This window comes from Ictidomys tridecemlineatus, chromosome 6 (assembly GCF_052094955.1).
Source record: "Ictidomys tridecemlineatus isolate mIctTri1 chromosome 6, mIctTri1.hap1, whole genome shotgun sequence".
NCBI classification, from domain to species: domain Eukaryota; kingdom Metazoa; phylum Chordata; class Mammalia; order Rodentia; family Sciuridae; genus Ictidomys; species Ictidomys tridecemlineatus.
Window position 1 is genome coordinate 36,362,654 of NC_135482.1, and position 23,443 is coordinate 36,386,096.

Consider the following 23,443-nt stretch of genomic DNA (forward strand, 5'->3'; position numbering starts at 1 on the left):
TCCACATCAGGATTTAAATCTAGATTTGTAGGCTCCAAAGGATATGTTCTCTCTACATCACAGGAATTGCATACCAGATAGAGGCGGAATCACAAGATTTTCTATAATCACTTAGCTTCAAGAGAAAAACAGGTCTGGCTGGCCATTCAATAGATGTTATCAGCATAAGTGGGAGACCTGTTACCTGGTCCAAAGAAGGTTTTGTCTAATTTAAGACCTTCTCAGCAGGAATAAAGGTTTAAGCTTTTGCCCTTTGCCTGAGTTTTCAACTAGAGTATCAGAGGAAGCATAACTCAACATCCTTTACACAGAGGAAAGGAGTCAACACAAGATTAAAATTTAACCCTGGGATGGAGATGGTGAGCAACTTGGACTGACAAGTCCTGGTAGCCAGAGGGCACTAACTACATGGTAAGGTCAACTTTCAAGTGTCAGAACTGTGGGACTAGAAATAGAGTATCAGTAAATGTGGGGAAAAGTAACAGCACAGGTAGCAGGAGCAGCAATCCTGAACCCTAACAATAGAAGCCAGTTATTGAATAACTTTTAGGTATCACTTAAGGTCAAATGATGGCTGCACTGGTCCTAAGTATGTTTATTCTTTTGAGTGCCCCAGGGAGCTGCCAGTACCTCAACATGACTAGTCTGGAGGCTGAAGGGGTCTTCACCAAGTGAGCAGCTGGCTAAGTGAGGTAAACAGAGATACTGATGCCAAATCACTGCTGCCTGCACTTCCCAGCACAAATAAAGGGTGGGGGGAATGAGATTTCCAGGATGGGTAAATGCAAATATATTGTCAAAAGATCCTGTTCCTCTCATTTTAAATCTATGAAAGGCTCTTTTAGTTCTGTGATTTCTTTAATCAAATATGCTTTTTAAAAAAATAAGGCAGCTCTGAGAAATTTAGCTTCCCAAGATCAAACAGGACAAAATCTTTTGTCAACAACAGCTACTAAAATCACTGTGACTTTTCATTGGCAACTGTTCCAAATTACAATCCTCTGAAAGAGTATTAAAGTCATAACAGGAGTTTCCAAACAATTCATTAACTGAATTAGCATAATAAAATTCGAATACAGAAGTACCTTTAGTTCTGCCTAATTGCTCAGTTAAGATTTTTCATATGCTGAAAAAGGATAATGATAATAGCATTTAACTAATAATATATGTCCTAAAATGAAATATGATCTAGCCACATAATCACTATGCCCCAATTTATATCACTTTCTACTAGGAAGCTTGTCAAATTGTTTATGTGGAAGGCTGGCAAATCTTCTAAATTTTCATGGCCAGAACTAAGAAGAAAGGGCTCACAAGGTGGAAATGAAAGTGCAATACCTCGTCTTTTCCTGTAAGCAAGGTATTTTCCAAAACTACCCCGGTCTCTGAAACCAATACTTTCACTCGATATTGGTTAATGATTCCATTTGGTTGTCGTGGTTTTCTCCAAGTAATTCTAATTTCTGTGGCTTCTACATCTGCTAGTTGTAAATCAAATATTGCACCTGGAACTAAAAGAAAAAAGGGTGGGCCTTAAAAATACATTTTAAAATAAAAAATATTCCCTAAATACTTAGCTCATTATTTAAAATATGTAATCGATTCTATAAGAAAACTAACTAAAACAATTTACAAATTTATTAAAAATCAAATATATAAGAGTCTCTAAATATATGGACATTTGAAGTTAAATATCTGCACAATTTCCTCAAAATGTAAATAAAGGGTAAGATAACATAAAATAATTTTCCAAAATCAAACTGCCATAATACTTGGTTGTAACAAATTAATTCATAATAATTTTCCCTGAGAAGCTATCAGTGAATGTTAATGCCCAATTGAAACCTTGAAGGCTTCATAAAAATTATAATAATATATCAAAAAAAGAATATCCAGAATACTTCAAAAAATCATACAATAAATTCAATTAAGCCATCTTTTAATTTATTTCACAAAAATTTGTGAAGAACTGATTGATTTTTTTCTGCTGAATTTTCAAATTGGTTATGTGAGCCTCAAATTTCAAGTGGCTTCATCCTTTGTAGTAGTAAAAAAAATAAATTAATTAACAATTGGTTCAAGACAATGCACCACAGGCTTAAAGCAAACTAGTTATAAAATCATCCACAGGGACATTTGGGAAACCTCCCAGTGCCCCAAAAGTAATGAACCAAAGATAAACATGTCCTGGGTTTTTGACTACTCTGTTTATAGCTCATTATATAATTACAAATAGCCTTCTGATTCTGACTTACCTTATCTATAATGAGGCTAAAATTTTATCTTTCCTTTAACCACACAAGGTTACTATAAGGAATAAATGGTTCAAGGGAATTTCCAACATGTAGGTTCAAGAAAGAGAAAAAATGCCATAAAAATATTATCCCTTATGATTTATCTTCCTAAGCTATTTGACAATAGGATAGGTATAGCAAACTCCGGTTAGAATTAAGACACATTGTTTTAAAAGAAAACAGAAGAATGACTTCATTCCCTTTAAGACTGTAGAAAGAAATTAAAAATAAAACCACAACTCCCATAAACAGCACTTACAACTAGAGAATATAATTATGCTTAAATTAATCATGTAGTAAATTATAACTATGGAATTCTCATCTGATAGATTAAGAGGTTTTTCTTTGTCTCTGTTAAATAACCAGAAAAGAACCCTCCTAGATATTGTAACCATATAAATATTTCTAAATATTTCATGGATAGTTTGTGGCTAAGTGTATGAATTAACCATTCTGTTCGTCAAGATTCCAGTGCCCAGCATGGACAAAACCCATGTTTAAAACTGAGAGACAAACATAACATGGGTGCACCTACAATTTGCTAGTTCTTTGAATTTGATTTTCTAAAAACATTTCAGTCTCTGAATATAGAAGGATAACTCTTTAGATGATCTCCTCCCACAGATGTTTTAATTTCGCAGAAAAATACAATCTTCTGTGGAAGGATACAGGAAACTTCTCTATCCATCCTGGGACTAGAATCCCATGACAAGAGTCACTAGCTCATCATTCAAAAGAATGAATGCTCATCACATAAACACTGCTGTAGGCACCTGAGAAGAGGAGAATGAAGACAGACAAAACCCTATTACAGGCTACATCTTATAAAAATTTTATTTCATTAAAATATACCTAGTACGTATATTCCTATCACTATTTTTGCCCATGTACTTTTCTCAATGGCAGAAAGACTTTCCAATTATTTGTGGAAATAATACAACTATTTAAATAGCAAACCTCCCATTCCACCTTTCTTTTACACATTATTTTGGGGTTACTATGTAGAAAATATCTTAGCCAGCATTGCATAACATAAATCATACAAGATATTGGGCATTTTCACACCTAATTTGAACTGACAAAGAATCTTAACTAAAAGCCAGTTTAATGACTACATTGATCAGATCAATCAGACAACTGAACTGTATGTATTGAAGAATAAGTGAAATGGTCCAACCCTCCTGATGTAACACAGTAATGTGGTAGGAGGATATCAAATATACTCAGTAGAGCAGAAAAAGAAAAAAAATATATATATATATATATATATATATTTGTCTTGTTTTGCAAGCCAGACCTATAAATGGTATCAAACATTGTTTATCTTTTATATTTTTCAATAAAACAAGTATTGTCCCATGATACTAGTACCTCAAATTAAAATTCAAGTAAGGATTAAGTGGTTCTATATTTTCCTATGAGGGGGGAAAAGCTCAGAGGATAAAGGAAATGGAGTAGACAGCATTGTATCTTGTCTTCAGAAAGATACTTGATCTGTTATACCACAAATTCTTACAGAGAAATCAGAGAGGTGTGGATTATACCTAATTCCTTTAATATTGATACAAAATTCACTAAAGCAAACCAAACACATAAGACGATTAGTCATGGTGCAGCATCAGTTCTGAAAGTATTACCCACAGGGAATACCTTAGAGTCATTACCAAGTCAACACAAAATCTTACTAGTAAATGAAAAACAGAATAAATATATGATTGGCCAAACATATTCCAAATGGTCTGAGGTTCTCAAATGAAAAACATTGCAAGAAATTTAATAGGGACAAATAATATTCTAGCAAATAAAATACACTATATAACTTTTTTCATTTTCTAGCAAATTAAACTCCCATTAGAAGAGCATTTCAGGAAAAAAGTATTAAAAATAAAAGCATTGGAAATCACAAAATTGACAGGTTCTCAGTGTTTCTCCAACAAAGATTTTACTACTATTTTGCAGTTACTAAGGACAAAAGTCTTCAAAATACACATTTCAAAAATGTGTTTGATTTTAAAAAATACTGACCCTACTTATATTTGACACCAGTGACAGAGAAATCATTAGGCTATACTGAAGCAATAAATTTATGTATGATTTTTTTAACTTCCATACAAATAAGAAAATGTTATTGCCTGTGTTACATTTATCAGCATTATCTAGTTTTAGAATTTGCAACTCTATGACATTTTATAACACTGGAGATTATTAAGTTATTGATTTTTCTCCAAATCATCTCTATTTCTTGCCTATGTAGATGTCTACTCAGTACATATCAGTATATAATATATATTAAAGAATATATGTATAAAAATCTTAGAAAAAAAGGAAAAAAAGATAGGGTAATTTTATAACAGGAAGTTTTTTTTTTTTGCTTTTAGGGATTTAATCCAGGGACACTTTACCACTGACCTATATCTCCAGCCCTTTTTGCTTTTTATTTTGAGACAGTCTCACTAAGTTGCTTAGGGCCTCCTTAAGTTTCCAAGGCTGGCCTCGAACTTGTATCCTCCTTCCCGAGTTACTGGGATTACAGGTGTGAGGCCAGAAGGAGGTTGATTTGTTTCTGATGAAGTAGACTATGGATCATAACATCCTCAGCAATAAACCCTCTGCAATGTGAAAGCACACATTATTCACTATACAAGTCAATTCAATGTTTGTCTATGAATACTTGGAGCTTTATCAGAATCCCAGTTGTTTGAAAAGGTATTAATTTTAAACAAGAAAACTAGTCCTAATTATTTTTTAAATAGACTAGAGAGTACTTTTAAATATGGGAAATAAGTTAACTTGAGTAACCTTAATTACAATACAAGGAAAATAATGGTTTAAATAAATTTTTCATTTATTTTTGGAGAAATAAATGAAAAATAATAATCTAAAATTAAGATACCAATTTTAACTTAATGTAGATAGTTCTAATGAATTATTAGATTGTTCTCATATAGTTTAAAGATTCCTTTATTTCAAACTTTTATTATTGGGACCAAGATTAATTATTATTGTCAGAAGCATAGAGTCACTTGATGATTTTGCCAGAGCATTCTATTGAAGCAATGCCTGAGGCTGAAAATCCCCCCAGAGAACTTCATGGAGGAAGGTGGGCATTAAGAGGTAAGACCCAAGCCTCTCCTGCTCTTAGTGGATCCCACCTGTTATCAAAGGGCTCCCCTGAGATCCACTACAGTATGGTCTCCATAACCAGTAGCTCAGGAAGGTAGCAGGATGAAACTCAGGACAAATTGCTTTTTTTACAGGGCAAATAGAGTCATCTGTTCAAGATGATTTGGTATGAAAAATAACCCATATGAGAAGCATTGAACAATGTCTTAAAAGTTCTACTTATTTTGTGAATAAAAAATATGGAAACAAAGGGAAATAAATTTTTAAGTAATATCCAAAGCAAACACATAGCATTATATGTGATCATATATTATCTAGTTCTCTGTCTTTGTCAAATGGTTTAGGCCAAGAATGATAATGATAAACAATTATTTTAAATTAACAAATTTAGTTTAGAAGCAACAAAATCAGCTGGACCTGAAACAAGTCAAAAGTTTAGGATGTATTTAATTGTATAACATAAGAATAGAAATTAATGGGTCAAATAGTTGGTTGAGAAAGTGCTATTAAAACCAAAGTCCAGGAGTCTGCAGTATTTAATAGCCATCCATAAACATGTCTAGCTTACTGAGAATTTATTAAGAGCAGTTTTTACATGGAGATAGGGCAAAAGTTAAGGTCTAATGGGAATCCACAAAAAAAAAAAAAAGATTCTTCTGATAGACATTGGTAAAATTTTAGTATGAAAAAGTGAGAGCATTTTCCTATGAGTATGCATTCCTGGACATTAAAATTTTCATTTGGAGAAAAAAAACTTTTTTTTTTTTTTGCATTCTTTACAAACTCAAAATATTACCAAGGTTTGTTTCTTTGAAGGGGAAGATGTACAAAATTTTCTAATGGTTGGTGCCCTCTAATGGTCAGATACTTGAATGATTTATCTGATGAATGCATGCCCAATTTAGTTTATGTGTGTGTGTGTGTGTGTGTGTGTGTGTGTGTGTGTGTGTGTGTGTAGCCCCACAAGTGTATATTTAACATAACAGTTATTGTGTATTAGCTCCCATACCAATAAAATGTGGAAAGAATTTATTGTCAAAATGATTTTTAAAAGAGTTTATTGTAAAAATTATTTTATTATCAATAATTATAATCTCTAACTAGAAATGAAGATATTTAGCAAGTGTAGTGTGAGCCGGGAAAATGTTATGAAATAGTATAATCAGCATTTTCTAAAACAGTAGAATTCACCTAAAGTAATCATGTTTAAAAATTAAATGAGAAAATTTCTTGATTAGAAATAGTATTTTGATAATTTTAGTAAATGTTGGTAAATCTGTATTAGGGACCAATTAAGAATCTTCACTTGCTTAGAATTTCCTTTGATTACAAACAGTTTGTTAATAGGCATTGAGAATATAAAAATTCGTATGAAAACTACTTTTGTGAAAAAAATTCCACCATAAACAATGTGGTTAAACAACACTAAATGTGTTCATTTTAAGTTATGACTTCTTCAGGTTTTGCCCAAATTCATTGTAAGTTCCTAACAGACTAAAACTTCATATATGTCTTTATCTTGTTTGATATTTGGCTACTTTTATAATGAAGTATGCTATAAGTTTAATGTTCTGGAGAACATATATTCAGAGCAAATTAGGCAAGAGTTTAAAAAAGAAATAATGCTGGGACTGGAGTTGTGGCTCAGATGTGGAGCTGTGGAGCGCTTGCCTAGCATGTGCAAGGCCCTGGGTTCAATCCTCAGCACCACATAAAAATAAATAAATAAAATAAAGGTATTGTTTCCAACTATAACTAAAAAATAAATATGAAAAGGAAATAATGTTAATTAAATATAAGCCAAATTGCTTTATTTTTACCAATTCAATAAAATTGATAAGTTATCAAAAATATCTCATTAACTCCCTAAAAGAGATACTCTTACCATCTGGAGGAGTGAATATGGAAAGATTTGACTTGGGTCCAACCCCTGCACTGGTTTCAGCAGCAACATAGACATCATACAGTGTATATGGTGTTAAGTTAGTGAATGAAAATTTAAGGTCTTTTGTGCTATTATCCAAAATACGACCTACAAAAAAGCAGAAGATGCCTATGGATTATTTTTTGTCAAGCATGTAATCATTCTCATTTTTACATATAGAGCCAAGGACAATAATCAAAGTGTTAATCTATATAGTAACATTTGTTATTATAATATTAAAAGTGAATGAATATATTTTAAACATTTAGCTTAATTGTAGATTGATACTACTTTAACTAAAACAATAAAAAAAATCATGAAAATAATCCAGTGCTTAAAATTACTTTTATTGTCATAAAAATCTGTTGAATACCATGTTATTTTGGACATATTTAAGAGAAACACCAGATTTTATCAACATAAAAATAGTGACAGTATTTTATATTCAATTTATTCAATGTCAATGCTAAATTTTCTGTAAGAAGATATCTTTTCTGGAAGAAGATATATTTTGAAAATATTTCTAGCTTAACTTATGAACAAAATTTTTGAATAGTCAATCAGCAGAACTCCTTAAATCCTCAACTTTACCTCTGATTATTTCCTTCACTTTTTTCTCTAATTGAAACCTGCCTATTCTCTAAGCACACTTGCTTCTGTTCCTCTGTAGCCACTCACAAACAGTGGCAGTCTATTTTTTTCACCACAGGTCTCATGATTAGGGTTCAGGTGTGAGAGATATTCTACCTGTTCCTTACTGACCCACCTGGGACACTCCTGCTGCCTCCTTATGAACCCCACAGCTTTAAACCCCACATCATCAATGACATCTCCTAGCCCTCCAGGTCTTATTTTAGGTGGTTTAGCTCTTGGTTGAATGCTGCCATTTTAATTTGTGGTGATATTAATATCCTGAAAGGTGATCACTAAATCATGTTGACTTCTCCATAATACATCTACATCCTATCTCATCCTATCTCAGCTACTTCTTCTAGGCCGTAAATTAGCACCACTACCAATAACTAAAAATTATTCATTAGCTGTATTCCATGCAACTGTTTTTGACCACTTTTCTGTATCTCTTCTTCACGTATTCTAGGACCTGAAACAACAATTCTCTAAATGCACTGGAATTTCCACTTCAATCCCTTTATCTTACTACCTATTTTATTTTTCATTTTGTTTAGTCACCATTTGATGCTTTATCTAGCCTCAATGTCATAGTCAAATGCAATGGCTGCCTTATAGAAATTCTCATTTCCCTTAAACTTCCCTTGTTGAAGGAACTGAAGAAAAGCACAATAAATACCATTTCAACTGATCCTATATTGTTATATTTTTTGATCCAATTCCTGGATTAGATTCCATTCCATTTAAAAAGATGTTAACTTCTGCCTATGCAATCATCATTCCAACAATTCTCATCTTTCCTATTTTCTTTCTTTTCAGCAAACAAACATGGTTTATTTGTTCCTAATAAAAAAATCTGTTGACTCTGATCACCCTACTCATACTTCCCACCTGCATTCATGACTTCACTTTGCAGCAAAACTCAAGAGTGTCTATATCCTCTGTTTCAATGATCTTCTCCTATTCTTTCTGAAACCATTTCAATGGTTTCAGGGTGGAGTATCACCATAATTGCTCTTGCCACAATCACTAGTGATTTCATGTTGCTAACTGCCATAGTTGCTAAATGCATCTTAAAATATCAGCCAGTCTAAAAAGAAGAAAGCTTCCCTAAGTAAAGTTGTGAAAATTAATATCATATAGAAAATATGTATCAGAAAACTATCATTTTTTAAGGAACCACACATATTTCAGAATTTTAGAAACATAAGTTACTAAAGGATGAAAAATAGAGGTTGCTTATGTGCTTCATACCATAGGAATTTCAAAATGAAATGCTTTGGAAATTTGGATCTTTTTTGATTGTTCCAAATAATAACAATATGTGGATTTGTGTTGTTTCATCATTGTTTGAAGGAAATTTCTTTCATAGAACAAAAGGTTCTCAGATTAAGAAAGAATTTTAGAGTTTCTTTAATTCATGTCCCACAGTACAATATTTGAACTCCCTAAATTATTTGTAGCAAGTGATGAGGTCCTGTTTGTTTTCAATGGATAAACTGTCATCTTGTGACGTTTCCCAAATTATTATTTTTAATAGACTTCATTTTCAGAAGTATTTTAGGTTAACAGTGAAGTTGAGCTAAAGGTATAGAGAATTCCCATGTAATTATCAAAGCACAATGATGGTTCAAAATTAGATTCATTATCCTAAGTAGAAATTTGATTTAATATAATCTAAACCCATTGTTCTTCATGGATATAAATCAAGGTCTTGGACTAGGGCTGTAGCTCAGTGGTAGAGCTCTTGCCTAACATGCGTGAGGCACTGGGTTTGATCTCCAGCACCATATAAAAATAAACAAATAAAATAAAGGCATTCTTCTATCTACAACTAAAGAAAAATTTCTTAAAAAAATAAGTCAAGGTCTTCTTGTTTAAATACCTTGAAGGGTCCTATCTCCTCCAATGCTTCCTTTCTTGGGGAGTAGTCTCTAGTTCCTTTACCTCCACATGAATAGTGGAGGTAAAGGAACTAGAGTTAGACTCACTTATGGTTTTAAGCAAAAAAGTCCAAAGGACTTCCTTGTTATTTTTTTATATTTTCCTCAGGTTTAGGGTTTTTTAAAAGGAGGTTGGTAGTTTTTAAATGTTTGATACTAGTAATGCATTTAACAATTTTTACTCCAAAAGGTAAACACAAAATCAATTAAGACTTACCTGACACCCCATATAATTCAACTCTATAACTAAACTTCCCTGTTACTACACTTGGTGGGTCCCACGAAATTGAAAAGGACTTTCCTGTAACATTGCCCGCTATACAGTTTTGTGGTGGTCCTTCAGGCACTGAAATTATTATAGAAAAAATGAACATATAATACATATTTTAAACAAAGGAATATCCTATTAAATACACATAATAAGACATAAAATCAAGGAAAAAATGTAATAGCAAAACGTTTTTTAACATACAGGAAAAATAGAGTATAATTAAAGAATTTGAGTAAGACTTGCTGAATCATTAGATTAACTTGTAAATATACAACAATTACTAATTTTATTTAGAACTGTGTGTGATTTCACATGTAATTTCATTCTTATATTCACTATAACATTCATAGTAAATGCTACATTGTCATCAAATATATATACCTGCATATATATCCTATTTGACAACATCTGAATATCTGCTGATGAACATCTTCTGTTGGTTGGATAGGTGAAAGGATCAAAAAAATAATCCTCAGAATTTATTGGCAATGATCTTTACTATTTAGTACCAATATCTGTCTTTGGTTCTGAGAGAAAATTTACAACCTACTGTTATAAGATTCAACTGTAATACTCATATAAAAGTAATAATGACATTTTAAAATATCTAATTTTCACAGCTATTTCTATATCTTATTCTCTTTTAAATGAAATTAAACAATTACAAGTGTTTATTCAAAACAAAATTCTTGTTTACAGATTTTATTTTATGTACTACTAATGAAATTTTTTTGTATCTTAAAAGAAGTAACAAGTATAGGGTTGGGGTTGGGGTTCAGTGGTAGAGCGCTTGCCTAACATGTGTGAGGCTCTCAGGACTGCATACAAATAAATGAATAAAATATAGGTTCATATATCTAAAAAATATTTTTTTAAAAAAGTAACACATATAGACAAAGGAAAAGATTTGATTCAGAGATAATTATTTAAATTAAGAAAAAGTAATTTCAAACTTATGTATGATAGAAAATAATAGAAGCTGACAACAATATCACTAGGAAAAAAAGAGTATCCTTTAGTGAAATTATCCTGCTAATAATTTCCAGTATACACAAAAATTAATAACTGCAACTGAATTCCTGTTACTATATTATGACATACATAATATATCAGACATTTATTATGTATATGATATGTAAACTATATATATATCAATATTATGATATGTATGTGTATTCACGTAAACATCATATCATATCAAGCATCTACAATGTAGATAATATGTATGCTAATGTGTAAATATTATGGTACTATGTCAGTAACCATATAAACTTATATACATATATTCAAGTATATAAATACTCAAACTTAAGAAATATGTCCTCTTAGAATTTATTTAATCCTAACACCATTATTTAATCCTAACAACACATTCAAACTGAAGTTACTGTTTCCATCTCCATTTTTCAGATGAGAAAACTATCCTGCAAAGAGGATATAAGTAGGTATATATTTGAGCCACAGCTTTAATCTGATACTGAATGGTAATCACATGCTAGTTCTGCTATTGCAGGTATTACTTCTACATCAGATAACACCCATAACATATTAAAGATGATTTAGAAAGGCAGAGTTGATTGTGAAAAAATTGCTGAGGTCATAGAATGATAAATGCTGACCATTGGATCATAGTTAGCAGCTGAGGAATCCTTCATTTCAAATCTTTGTTTTGTTTTGTTTGTTTTTTTACATACTTAGTTTAGTACCATAATATAAAAGAAAATCAAAATTTTTAGATACTGCAGATGGGATGTTTATTATCTATTACCAGAGGAAAAACAGTTACGAAAAAGTAAAGAAGGTTAACAAAATAATCTAAATGGAAAACAGGAAAGATTATTTCATAAATAATTTAAATATTTTTTCTAACCAAATGAAAGCATACCTGATTCTGGTGTTCTGACAATGGTACTATCAATATAACCTGCTTCAGTTGTAACAGCTGAAACTTCAAAAAGATAGGTTGTATAAGGTCTCAAATGTGTCACTACAAAACTGATAGGCTCTTTCCACACAGAGCTGATCCTACTCCTCGTCAACGAGCTCGATGTATATGTGGTACGCTGTGGAGGCGTGACTCTACCAAGGGTTGGAGAAGGACTGGAGGTACTCCACAGAAAAGAGTCACTGTTCTCCTGGTGAGTAAAATGAACACCAATAGGAAAATAATGTGATATCACTGGGTAAACACACAAAAATATCACTCCTGTCTTTTTCCTTTATATTCCAAATATTGATTGTCTCTGTGTGTGTGTGTGTATGTGTGTGTATGTGTGTGTGTGTTTGAGAGAAAGATTTTAGAAGATTATATTATGGGTAAATTTGCTATATGGTAATTAGTCCACTTATGTCTACAATTTTAGAACACAATATATGTATTATATTCTTTATACTTTAATCTTTCTTATGGGTAGGATTAAAAGTGGTTTAAAATAAAGGTAAAACTATAGTAGAAATGTTGAAAATTCATGTTAACAGTATAAGAGCCAAAGAGCTAAAATAATTTTAAGTATAACCACTTTATAACTGTTAACATCATTTTTTTATCATAAATCCTCAAAATATACCACTACTAAAACATGTTAGGTGTGACCATATGTGCATAGGCATGTGTGTGTATTAGAAATGTATCATAATTTGAAAATGAAGAGTTTGAGATTTCTACAAATGATTTTTAAAAAATTGTTTTGTTTGAATGTTTCTCCATCAGTAATACCTCAATAATCACCAAAATGATTTTAGGAAAAGCATTATTATAGTACTTCTTGATGATTCTCTTTGATGATTAAAATGACAAATTATTTTTGTTTCGTTTTATTTTGTGTGATACTAGGGATTGAATCCAGGGCTTTGTGAACCCTAGGTTCACAAAGTGTTCTACCACTAAGCCACACCCCCAGGCCTAAAAAAAAATTTCTTTCCACAAGGTATACACTATAAAAACTAAATCTAACTCTTGCCAATTAATCCTTGCAAACTAAATTTCCTACATGTACAAATATAACCATTCCTCCAATCATCTTACTCATTTCCGCCTCAGGGACTTAAAATATGTCCTCTGCCTGGAAGAACTCCCTCACAAATCTCCATTTAACCTTTCTACATGCTTATCCCAAGGTGACTTCTTTCAGAAAGTTTTATTCCAGAGCTTCTTTATTTTAGTACAGAGGATAAAACTCAGGCGTACTCAAGCACTGAGTCACATCCCCAGCCCTATTTTGTATTTTATTTAGAGAAAGGTTCTCACTGAATTGCTTAGCACCTCGCCCTTGCTGAGGCTGGCTTTGAACTCACAATCCTCCTGCCTCAGCTTCCTGAGCCTCTGGGATTTCAGGCATATGCCACAGCACTGGTTTATTCCAGAGCTTCTCAAGAGCTTTTCATCTTTCTCCCAATTGCCTCCAATGATTCGTATAGATAAATGTGTGTCACATTACACTGTGGCCTAGTAGTATGAGTAATGAGGTAAAAATAAGCACTTTGGTGAATTATATAGTATCCAGATGCCAAACACTTCAAAACAAACATTCACCTAAAACTTCCAAGGCACAGAAAGTGTTCCAAAATGCTTACATTACATTCTGGGAGTTTCCCAGTCAAGATGTCTTCTACTCTGACAGAGACGTCTTTCACTACTGTCCCACTCCTGGCATGTTTGACACTAATCTTGAAGCTGGTAATTCTGCCATTTGGTTGCCGCGGTAAATACCAAATCAAGTTTACTGCTGAGTAGTTGAAGGCCTCAACTGTGAGATTGACCACTTTTCCTGGAGCTGGGTGAATGAAAGGGATTGAAGAAAGGTAAAAGACACTGTTACAAAATTTAGAATGGCATTTATATACCTTCAGGATGTTAAATTTCCTTGCATTATGAAATTAAACATAAAAACAAATTGAATGGTCTACTTAAGTATAACTTCTAAAATTTAATTTGCTTTAGCCTAAAATTTTAAAAAATCCATTACTTCATCATTATTGAATGAATACATGCATTGGCAAAATAGTTCAAACAAATGTGATATAATATTCAATCTATAGTTATTTGTGAATATACAAAAAAGAACAAATTTCTTACTTCCTTAAATATATTGGAATTATGTATACTAATTAGATGTTGAATCAAGTGGCAAATTGAAACAATTACCCAAACATTTGCACCAGAACAACAGGACTGTTATAAAATATGTAGTACCTAACATCAAGTAGATAGATAACCGACCAATAGTTTGTGACTATTGTATGTTGAGTTTTATATACCTCAAATTTGGCTTTCTTTAGAATTATATCATACTTTGCATTTAATCATTAATTATAATAATAATCTGATAAATGGGCCAAAGACATGAACAGATACTTCTCAGAAGATGTTATACAATCAATCAACAAATATATGAAAAAATGTTCATCATCACTAGCAATTAGAGAAATGCAGATCAAAACCTCTAAGATTTCATCGCACTCCAGTCAGAATGGCAGCTATAATGAAGACAAACAACAATAAGTGTTAGCGTGGATGTGGGGAAAAAGATACACTCATACACTGCTGGTGGGACTGCAAATTGGTGGAGCCAATATGGAAAGCAGTATGGAGATTTCTTGGAAAACTGGGAATGAAACCACCATTTGACCCAGCTATCCCTTTACTTGGTCTATACCCAAAGGACTTAAAAGCAGCATACTATAGGGACACAGCCACAATTATAGCAGCACAATTCACAATAGCTAAACTATGGAACCAACCTAGATGCCCTTCAATAGATGAATGGATTAAAAATGTAGCATATATACACAATGAAATATTACTCAGCAATAAAAGAGAATAAAATCATGGCATTTGCAGGTAAATGGATGGAGTTAGAGAAGATAATGCTATGTGAACTTAGTCAATTCCAAAAAACCAAATGCCAAATATTTTCTTTGATATAAGGAGGCTGATTCATAGTGGGATAGGAAGCAAGAGCATGGAGGGAATAGACGAACTCTAGATAGGACAGAGGGGTGAGAGGGGAATATGATGATCATTATTATTCAAATTACATATATGAAGACACAAATTGGTGTGAATATACTTTGTATACCACCATAGATATGAAAAAAGTGTACTCTATATGTGTAATAAGAATTACAATGCACTCCACTGTCAAATATAAATAAAAGAAAAAGAAAAATAATAATCTGAATACTATTTTAGTTGGATGAGATCAGTATGAAGCCAAGATGAAGGAAAATTATGTCCATTAATTTAATGGTAAGATATATAAAGATATTATTCACTCTCTAGTAAATAATCAAGATCCTTCAGCTGGGCAAGATGGCAAGCTTATAATCCTATCGGTTCCAGAGGCTGAGGCAGGAGGATTGAGGTCAAAGCCAATCTCAGCTACTTAGTGAGGCCCTACGTAACCCAGCAAGACCCTGTCTCTAAATAAAATATAAAAAGAGTTGGGGATGTGGCTCAGTGGTTAAGTGCCTCTGGGTTCAATCCTTGGTACAAAAAAAAAAAATCTTCAACAGATAGAACAAATGTGATAAGTCACTTTGCAAAGAAACCAAAACCAAACCTTAGAAGTAAAACAATGTATGATGGTAAAGGTGACTAATATCATGATGCCAAATAAGTAGAGTTTAGGTTTGCACTATAGTGAAGAATGCCAGGATATAACTTAGAAATAAAAGCTGCATGAATCATTTGAGGTGTACTAGGAAGCTGGGCCCTGTTGTGAACTAAATGTTAGTCAGTAGGAATGAAGAAACTTGAAGACGCTGCATTTTAGTGGAAAAAAATAAAATACAAAAATTATTGAGAACGATTACTAAAGGATGAAATAATGGAAGAAAATTTTATGTCTAAGAGGAATTGATAAAAATGGAATTAAAATGTAAGAAGTGTAATGACAATATGGTAATTCTCTGATACTAAAGATTTAACATTTGAATTTCTCTGGAGTAAGTAAAATATAATATAACAAAAAGAAAAATGTTAAATATATGATGCTGTGAAACTGCAAAATTAAAATTTTATCATGATTATTAATCATATTTAAATTTTCTTATTTGCATAATCTATTCATTTAAGTATTCCTGAAATAGTTATATATCAATAACAAATTATATATGAGCTAACAATAAATCTTAACAACAGTCATAAAGAACTAATCAAATTCAATTAAATCTGAAAAGCAATATCTACTAAGTAAGATATTTCTATTAACTTGTTTTATTTTTGCCTCAGAAAGACATATCTGGTGTATTTTCCTTTGTGATTTTATGGTGTTTGAAGATTAATTCCAACTCTTTTCTATGGTTGGCAGTCTTTCCCTATTTTAAATATTCTAGTTTTTACTTCTCAATTTTATGCATCAGAATTTCATTACTTCTTGATTATTTATAGGGTGAATTTATCCATCTTTATCCAATTAAAAATTTAATACTGTATATGGGCTGGGGTATGGCTCAGTGGTAGAGCATTCGTCTAGCACGTGCAAGGCCCTGGGTTAGATCCTCAACACCACATATAGATAAAAAAAAAATAAAAGATATTGTGTCCAACTACAACTAAAAAATAAATATTAAATTTTTTTTAAATTTGATACTGTATAGATGTTTTAGCACACACCTGAATGAAGTGTATAGACTGCAGACATGCAAACATACACAAGCATGTGAAAGTATCTCCAACTTTCAAAGTATAATCTGTATAAAACATATCTTTTGAGTCATTAAGAACTTTAAAAATCTTCACAGAGCTTCAAAGTGGTTTTTTTGCATTTCCATTAGATAACAAGGTGCAAGTACTATTTTTAATATTTACCTGAAATGATATTGCACAAAAAATTAAATGTTGGGGTTTTGGAGCTCATGGATGGAATAATATCAATTCAGTATAGGATCACTGGTTAATCTATATTTTCCTCATAGAAAGACAAATTACTTATAATTTAACAATAATAAATGCCATTTATTCCATAAGAATCTTCCTTAAATTTGTGTTTAATGGAACACAAATAACAAAAACAGGTAATTGCAAGAAATATATTGGTGATTTCTGGTATAATTGAACATCTTCAAATTAAAAAATAAGCAGCAAGTCAGAAAAGAGACTCTTGTTCTAGCATTACTTTCACCATATCCTAGAGTTCCTCTACTTTTTCCCAATCATCAGTTGCCTGAGAGAGAACATCCCTAGAAATTAGGTTGATTAATGGAAGTACAAAATACATAGGGATCAAACTCTGTCAAATTGAAGTTATAGTCTGCTTGTACCATCTTCTAGCAGGAATCAAATCAAGATCAAGATTAACAAAATAAAACTAAATTCTATATCATTCAAAAATCATTCCAATTATTTCCCCTAAAATTGAAAACTGACAGATTTTTTTCTCTTATATCCTACTGCCCACTTAGTTTTAAAGTGATACTTATTCCATTTTATCTTTAGTTGTACAGATAATCTGAAAGTCTCTGTTTAAAATCAACAGAAGTTAGACATCAAGAATCATTCATTTCTAATTTTAAATATTCTCCAAGTTCCCAACCCCAGTAATCTCTCATTACTCCTTCAAAGGAATTCAGCATCTGTTCACAGGCTTCTCCTGATGAGGTCTCAACCAGGAACTAGATCATAAAACTTACGTTTTTTTTAACCCTGACTACTGTATCCTATTAAATACAAAAGGCCCATATAAACTTATCCTTTTGGCAGTGGACCATCAGAAGGTTTTTATCTGTTGACATATAGAACATTCAGGATTATATAACATTACAGAAATTGTTCTACAGAACTTTTCGCCCACCTGACATATTACTTAGTAATACATGTATTTGTTTATCTTATCCCCCTAGAATATAAGCTCCATGGTGAACATTTGTTGCTGAAAGAAGAGGCCATAAGTTATGTAGTCATTCTTCTATATATTTGGTTCTAACAATTTGCTATTATAAATAAATAAAAGCACCTGCCTTTAATAACAACTTATTTTTATAACAAAGCTTATATTCTGGGATAATATATATAATAAAAATATATAAGTGAATGTGTAATGTTTCAGGTTGATTCAATGGAAAAAATATATATTTGTTGGAAATAGAGTCAGAAGGAAATGAGGGTTATTCTACAAGATGCAGCCAGAAAAATAACACATAAGATCTGCATTAGCTTGAGGAGAGAGTTCTATGGATATTTAGAGAAAGCACATCCCAGATAGGAGGAAGAGCAAGTGCAAAGGTCCTCTAGATGGAAGATCAGTGTGATTGAAGCAGATGGGGAGACAACAGGAAATGAGCAAGTTAGAAAGAAGAAAAAGCATGCAAACAGGGAAAGGATACAGGGTTTCATTCCTAATGCCATGTAAGGAAAACAGAAGTAACATAATCTGGCCTATGTTTCAAAAGATGATGCAGCTCCTGTGGCGAGAGTTTGGCTGCAGGCAAGCAAGTTGGATACAGGAAGACCAGTAAGGAGTTTTTCAATCATTCAGGCAAGAAAGTTGGTTGGAAAGGGTAATTAGCAATGAAGGGAAGATTCCGGATATTTTTTGATGATAGTGCTGACAGGAGTTGCTGAGATTAAATGTGTAGTGTGAGAGAAGAGTCAAGCATGACATCAAGAGTCTTCCTCTCAGCCATTGGAAGAATTGAAGCAGTCTTAAACTGGTTTGGTAATGACTGCATGTCATGGAATGAAATGATAACCATTAAAATTCATATTTCCAAAAATCTAATGTCACAAAATGCTTATAATTTAATATTTACAGGAAAAGACAGGATATAAACTTATATAACTTGTACAAGCTAATTTTCATTAATCATATATTCATACTGACATATACTCAAGGGGAAAAAAAAGATCAGCCAGAATTGTACTAAAGTAATAATAGGGATTTTTCGGGATGAAAGGAGTATTTATAAATTTCATTGTGAGTTTTCTTCTTATTTTTAAAAAATTTCCAAGATAACATTTAATTGACTTCTATAATCAGAAAGAATACATAATTAATGATTAAATTAACTATTACAAGAAATTAAAAGTAATGGAGTAGCCATGCTATTGAGAATTTTATACATTTGAGCATGATATTTTGTTTATATCCCCATTTACTTTGACTGAAACTCATGACAACATTATTTCAAAATAAATCATTTAGAAAAATGATTTACCACTTTCTGCAGTCTGGAAAAGAAAGGGATCGCTAAATACTCCAATTCCAGCACTGTTTTCAGCAGCAACCTAAAATAAATCAAAAGGATTACATTCAAATTTTTGCTCTCCAATTAATAATAATCAGAAATAAAACTCAGACTTGACCATAGAGTAAATAACCAAATTGTCTTTTCCTCTAAGTATTACAAAATTTCCAAGGCAAATATAGAGCTATCCACAAAATCAAAACAGGAGACACAATTGTCAATATTTTATAGATGAGGACACTGGTCAAGTCAGGTCAACAACCTGCCCTTGGTCACAGAGGAATAAATGGTAGAACAAGAATTGATTGAAAGTTGCATTTTTTCCATAACTCAATCTTTGTCCACTACATACACTATATACATGAAACTATGATTATTTCTGTGATAAATATAAGACACCATTTATACTGTATTTGAATTTAGTTTACTCTCTACTGGGCAAATAAATACTGATGAAAAATATTTGTAAAATAATGAATATATTTGATTAATAATTATACTGAATATAATATATATTCTTTTTAATGAATAATAGTCAAATAGACTTGAACAATGCAATCAAATAGACATCAGACTTGAATAATGTAGTCACATAATAAACTTAATAGTAGGCAGAAAAGTATATCATAAATGAGAATACAACTCAAGTTTTTGCAAAATGTCATCATTGCAACAAGACAACATTGGTTTAATTGTAGCTATACCAAGTCTCAGATGACTAACATTGGGCAGTTTACTTAACTATTCAAAGGCACATTGTTCTCATCCTTAAATTGGAATAATAATGTACTTAAATCATAAGAATGTTCTAAGACTAAGCTAAATAACATATGTAAAATACATAACAGGGTTTCCCCACAGTGTTGCTTATACTGAAGCTATCAAATGTACCATGCCAAATACCCATTGGAATTCTGCAATGGCTAACATTTATTTGAACAGAGTAAACGTCACAATGATGATTTATAAAGTGAGAGATGAAACAAACAGTAGGGGCTGCCCTATAGGCCTGAAATAAGAGAATTCAAAGGAATAAAAATTCAGCCTCTATAAAAATAGATCTAAATAGAACTAAGCTAGTGATATCACTTTTTTCTCAACAATAGTTACTTATTTCACATTAAATTTAATATTTATTACACCAAGTAGCATATTTTAAACATAAGTTAACCTGAATATGTGCATGTTCCAAGAAATACCTACATAATGTAATTTTCAGAGGTCAAAAAAGATTGCCTATTCTTTAACTTATGCTTCTACATGAAACAGCTATCACATTTTTTTTATTTTGACTTCTGCATAAACAAAAGTTTACTTATTTACTTTCTCACTGGAAAAATCCTACTATGGGCATGTGCTCTCCAGTTCAGTGTTCTTAATTCCAGAAATAGGCATGTTTCCAATAAGGAAAACTTTCTGGCAAAATCTTGCCCATCATTTCTTCCCATCTAAGAAGAGCATCTCAGTTATATATGATCACATATTTAGCTTTCACAGATTTTCCTCTATGTATTCAATTATATTTAAGTCTCAAAGAACATATGGGTATTATGTTGAAAATAGTAGGAAGACAAAAAAATCTCTATTCTTTACTAGCCCTTGGAAATGTCATAGATATCCCTTAACTGCAAATATTTTCATATGGCCTTACTAATTCGGATTGCTTTTTATAAGCTCTTTTTTATTTAGTATTCAATTAAGAAGCTGTTAGATTTTACATATTTAACATTGTAAAGAATTTAAAATGTCCATAAATACAAAACACATAGTAAATGCTGAACAAATATGTGTTGAATGAAATTGAATTGAATTTATTATTTTTAGTAAAACTAGCTCTTTAGAAGCTCTTAAACCAATATCCAAAATTTCAAAAATATGTATGCAAATGCAAAAGGGCAAGGAAAAAAATAACAGAGCTAACATTAAGTTTAATCAAAAAGTACTATATTTTCAGACTAGGGATATAGCTCAGTGACAGAGTACTTGCCTAACATGCATGAGGCCCTGGATTCAAACCCCAGCACCAATTAAAAAAAAATGAGAATATTGTCACTTGTAAAGCCCAAATTGCTTAAATTAAACTTCTTTGCCATAAAAGGCACTGAACTAAGCTCTTTAAAACAAGTGTTGTATATAAATGTACCTATAAACTGAAATTAAAAGATATTACAACAAAGTTTTAAAATCTCAGGTGGATGTTGAGGCTGTTGACTCAGTTTCTCATTCTTCAATCACTGCATCAAGATGCAAGTCTTGACCAGGTGGAAAAAAACCTACTTTATTTTTAAAATGAATAAAATATTAAGTAGTTATTTATAAAATAATTACCTTAATTTCATATGTTGTTCCAGGATTAAGGTTAGTAAGAAGAACTTCCAGACTGTCTGGCTTTGCCCTGACTTGTGTGTACACGGTTTGCATCCAAGGGCATACCTCCTTATATTTAACAATGTAAGATATAATTCTTCCATTCGGGTTAGGTGGTGTGTTCCAAGAAAGAAGAATCCCAGCAGATCCAACTCTCTCCCCAGCTAGAAAGACTGGAGGACCTGGTTCTATTTTATTAAAAAATTAATTTTGTTAAAAGGTCAAACTATTATTGTATTTCCATCCCCCAGAAAATAGCAAGAAAAGTATTTACAAATGTAAACTACCAAAGTTCCCAAAGGTTAATATTAATTTATATTCCCTAGAGCTCTGCTACATAAATAAATACTTTAATAAAAGCTTTGCAGAATACCAAAAACATTCTTTAATAAGAATGCAAAAAATGTAATGCTACTAAATACTGCATGCCAAATACCCCTTTGATGCCAAATCATTTTTAAAAGAAACTTACTGATTGCAAGGCTTACGCACAAGAACCAAACAAACAAGAAACAGCTTTAAAAACTGAAAAATCCTTTCTGAGCAAGAGCACTGAGCTTAATTTCATGGCTCTGTATTATTTAAATGTTACCATCAACAGTCTCTGATCCATTTCACAAACAGGTATAGAGTAATCATCTTTGCTCTTTAAAGGTAAAGGAAGCTAAAGAACCAGAAGAAAGCAGGTTAACAGATCACTTTCTTAAGTTTCCATTTTGCTTTAATTATTCTAAACTGTTTGCATGCATATAACACTCATACTAGAAATATAAGTCTATTCATGCAATTGAGTTTTACTGACTCCAAATATTTCATTAAAAAGTGATTTTAAAACTATATACTCACTTGTAACATTTGTTGTCACTGTTCTACTAACAGGTGAACTATATGTTGCAGCAGAAATAGAAGAGATGGTTGTGTCATACCTAGTATTAGGAACAGCATCAGAAACATCAACCTAGAATACCAAAACCAAATAATCTTTATTAAAATTATTCCTGAAAAGTGAGCTAAAATAATAAATCTATTACTGCCAAAACATTAACACTTCACCACATAACTCTGCACAGTTTAAAATATCACAAAACTTCCATATTATTTTAAAATATAAATTTGTTATGTCATGTAACTATTTACCAGATAAACTTATAAAAAAACAATTTTACAGAGCATACTGAATCATCAAAGCTTAAATCAGTATTTCTATCTATACCAGTTCATTGTCTCAAGGAACAACTATTTAAGAATCTCTTAAAATTCTACAACCTGTTGTTCATGCCTGGCTTTTAAGAGTATATAAAATACCTGTGTCTCTGAAGTTCCAATAAAAAATAAAAGAAAAATGATAAGAAAATCCATCATTATTACATTTTTCAGGCAGTACAATCACATTGATGGCTCTAGAGAGAAATGTTGCCTGCATTAATGATTTAAAGACAGATCCTCCTGGCAAGTATACAATTAATGAGCCTGGATTACTCAATAGCTCTGCCCTTTCTTTGTTAAACTATTCATGAACTCTTGGATGGCTGGCTGTAGGTTCAGGGTAGACTTGAAAAAAAAAAAAACGTAGCTGTTGCTAAGGTAACAGTCAACCAATGCTGAAACTGACACTCATCAATTCAACATTGTTTTTGTCTTCATCTTATGCTTTTGAAAACACTCCAAGGAGTAAGTTTTCAGACTGGATGAATTTCATAAAGAA

General features: G+C 31.7%; 1 protein-coding gene across 1 annotated transcript in view; it reads right to left on the reverse strand.

Annotated features, from left to right (window-relative positions):
• Positions 1-23,100, reverse strand: part of Ptprq (protein tyrosine phosphatase receptor type Q) — a 197,072-nt gene extending 173,972 nt beyond the window's left edge. Inside the window, exons 1-9 of the mRNA XM_078053099.1 lie at positions 23,044-23,100; positions 22,585-22,696; positions 21,700-21,926; positions 19,342-19,411; positions 13,759-13,958; positions 12,071-12,320; positions 10,132-10,260; positions 7,303-7,449; positions 1,339-1,511 (exon numbers count right to left, since the gene is read on the reverse strand). Coding sequence (XP_077909225.1) covers positions 1,339-1,511; positions 7,303-7,449; positions 10,132-10,260; positions 12,071-12,320; positions 13,759-13,958; positions 19,342-19,411; positions 21,700-21,926; positions 22,585-22,696; positions 23,044-23,100 — 1,365 coding nt within the window. The remainder of the gene's footprint in view (positions 1-1,338; positions 1,512-7,302; positions 7,450-10,131; positions 10,261-12,070; positions 12,321-13,758; positions 13,959-19,341; positions 19,412-21,699; positions 21,927-22,584; positions 22,697-23,043) is intronic.
• Between the last annotated feature and the right edge of the window lie 343 nt (positions 23,101-23,443).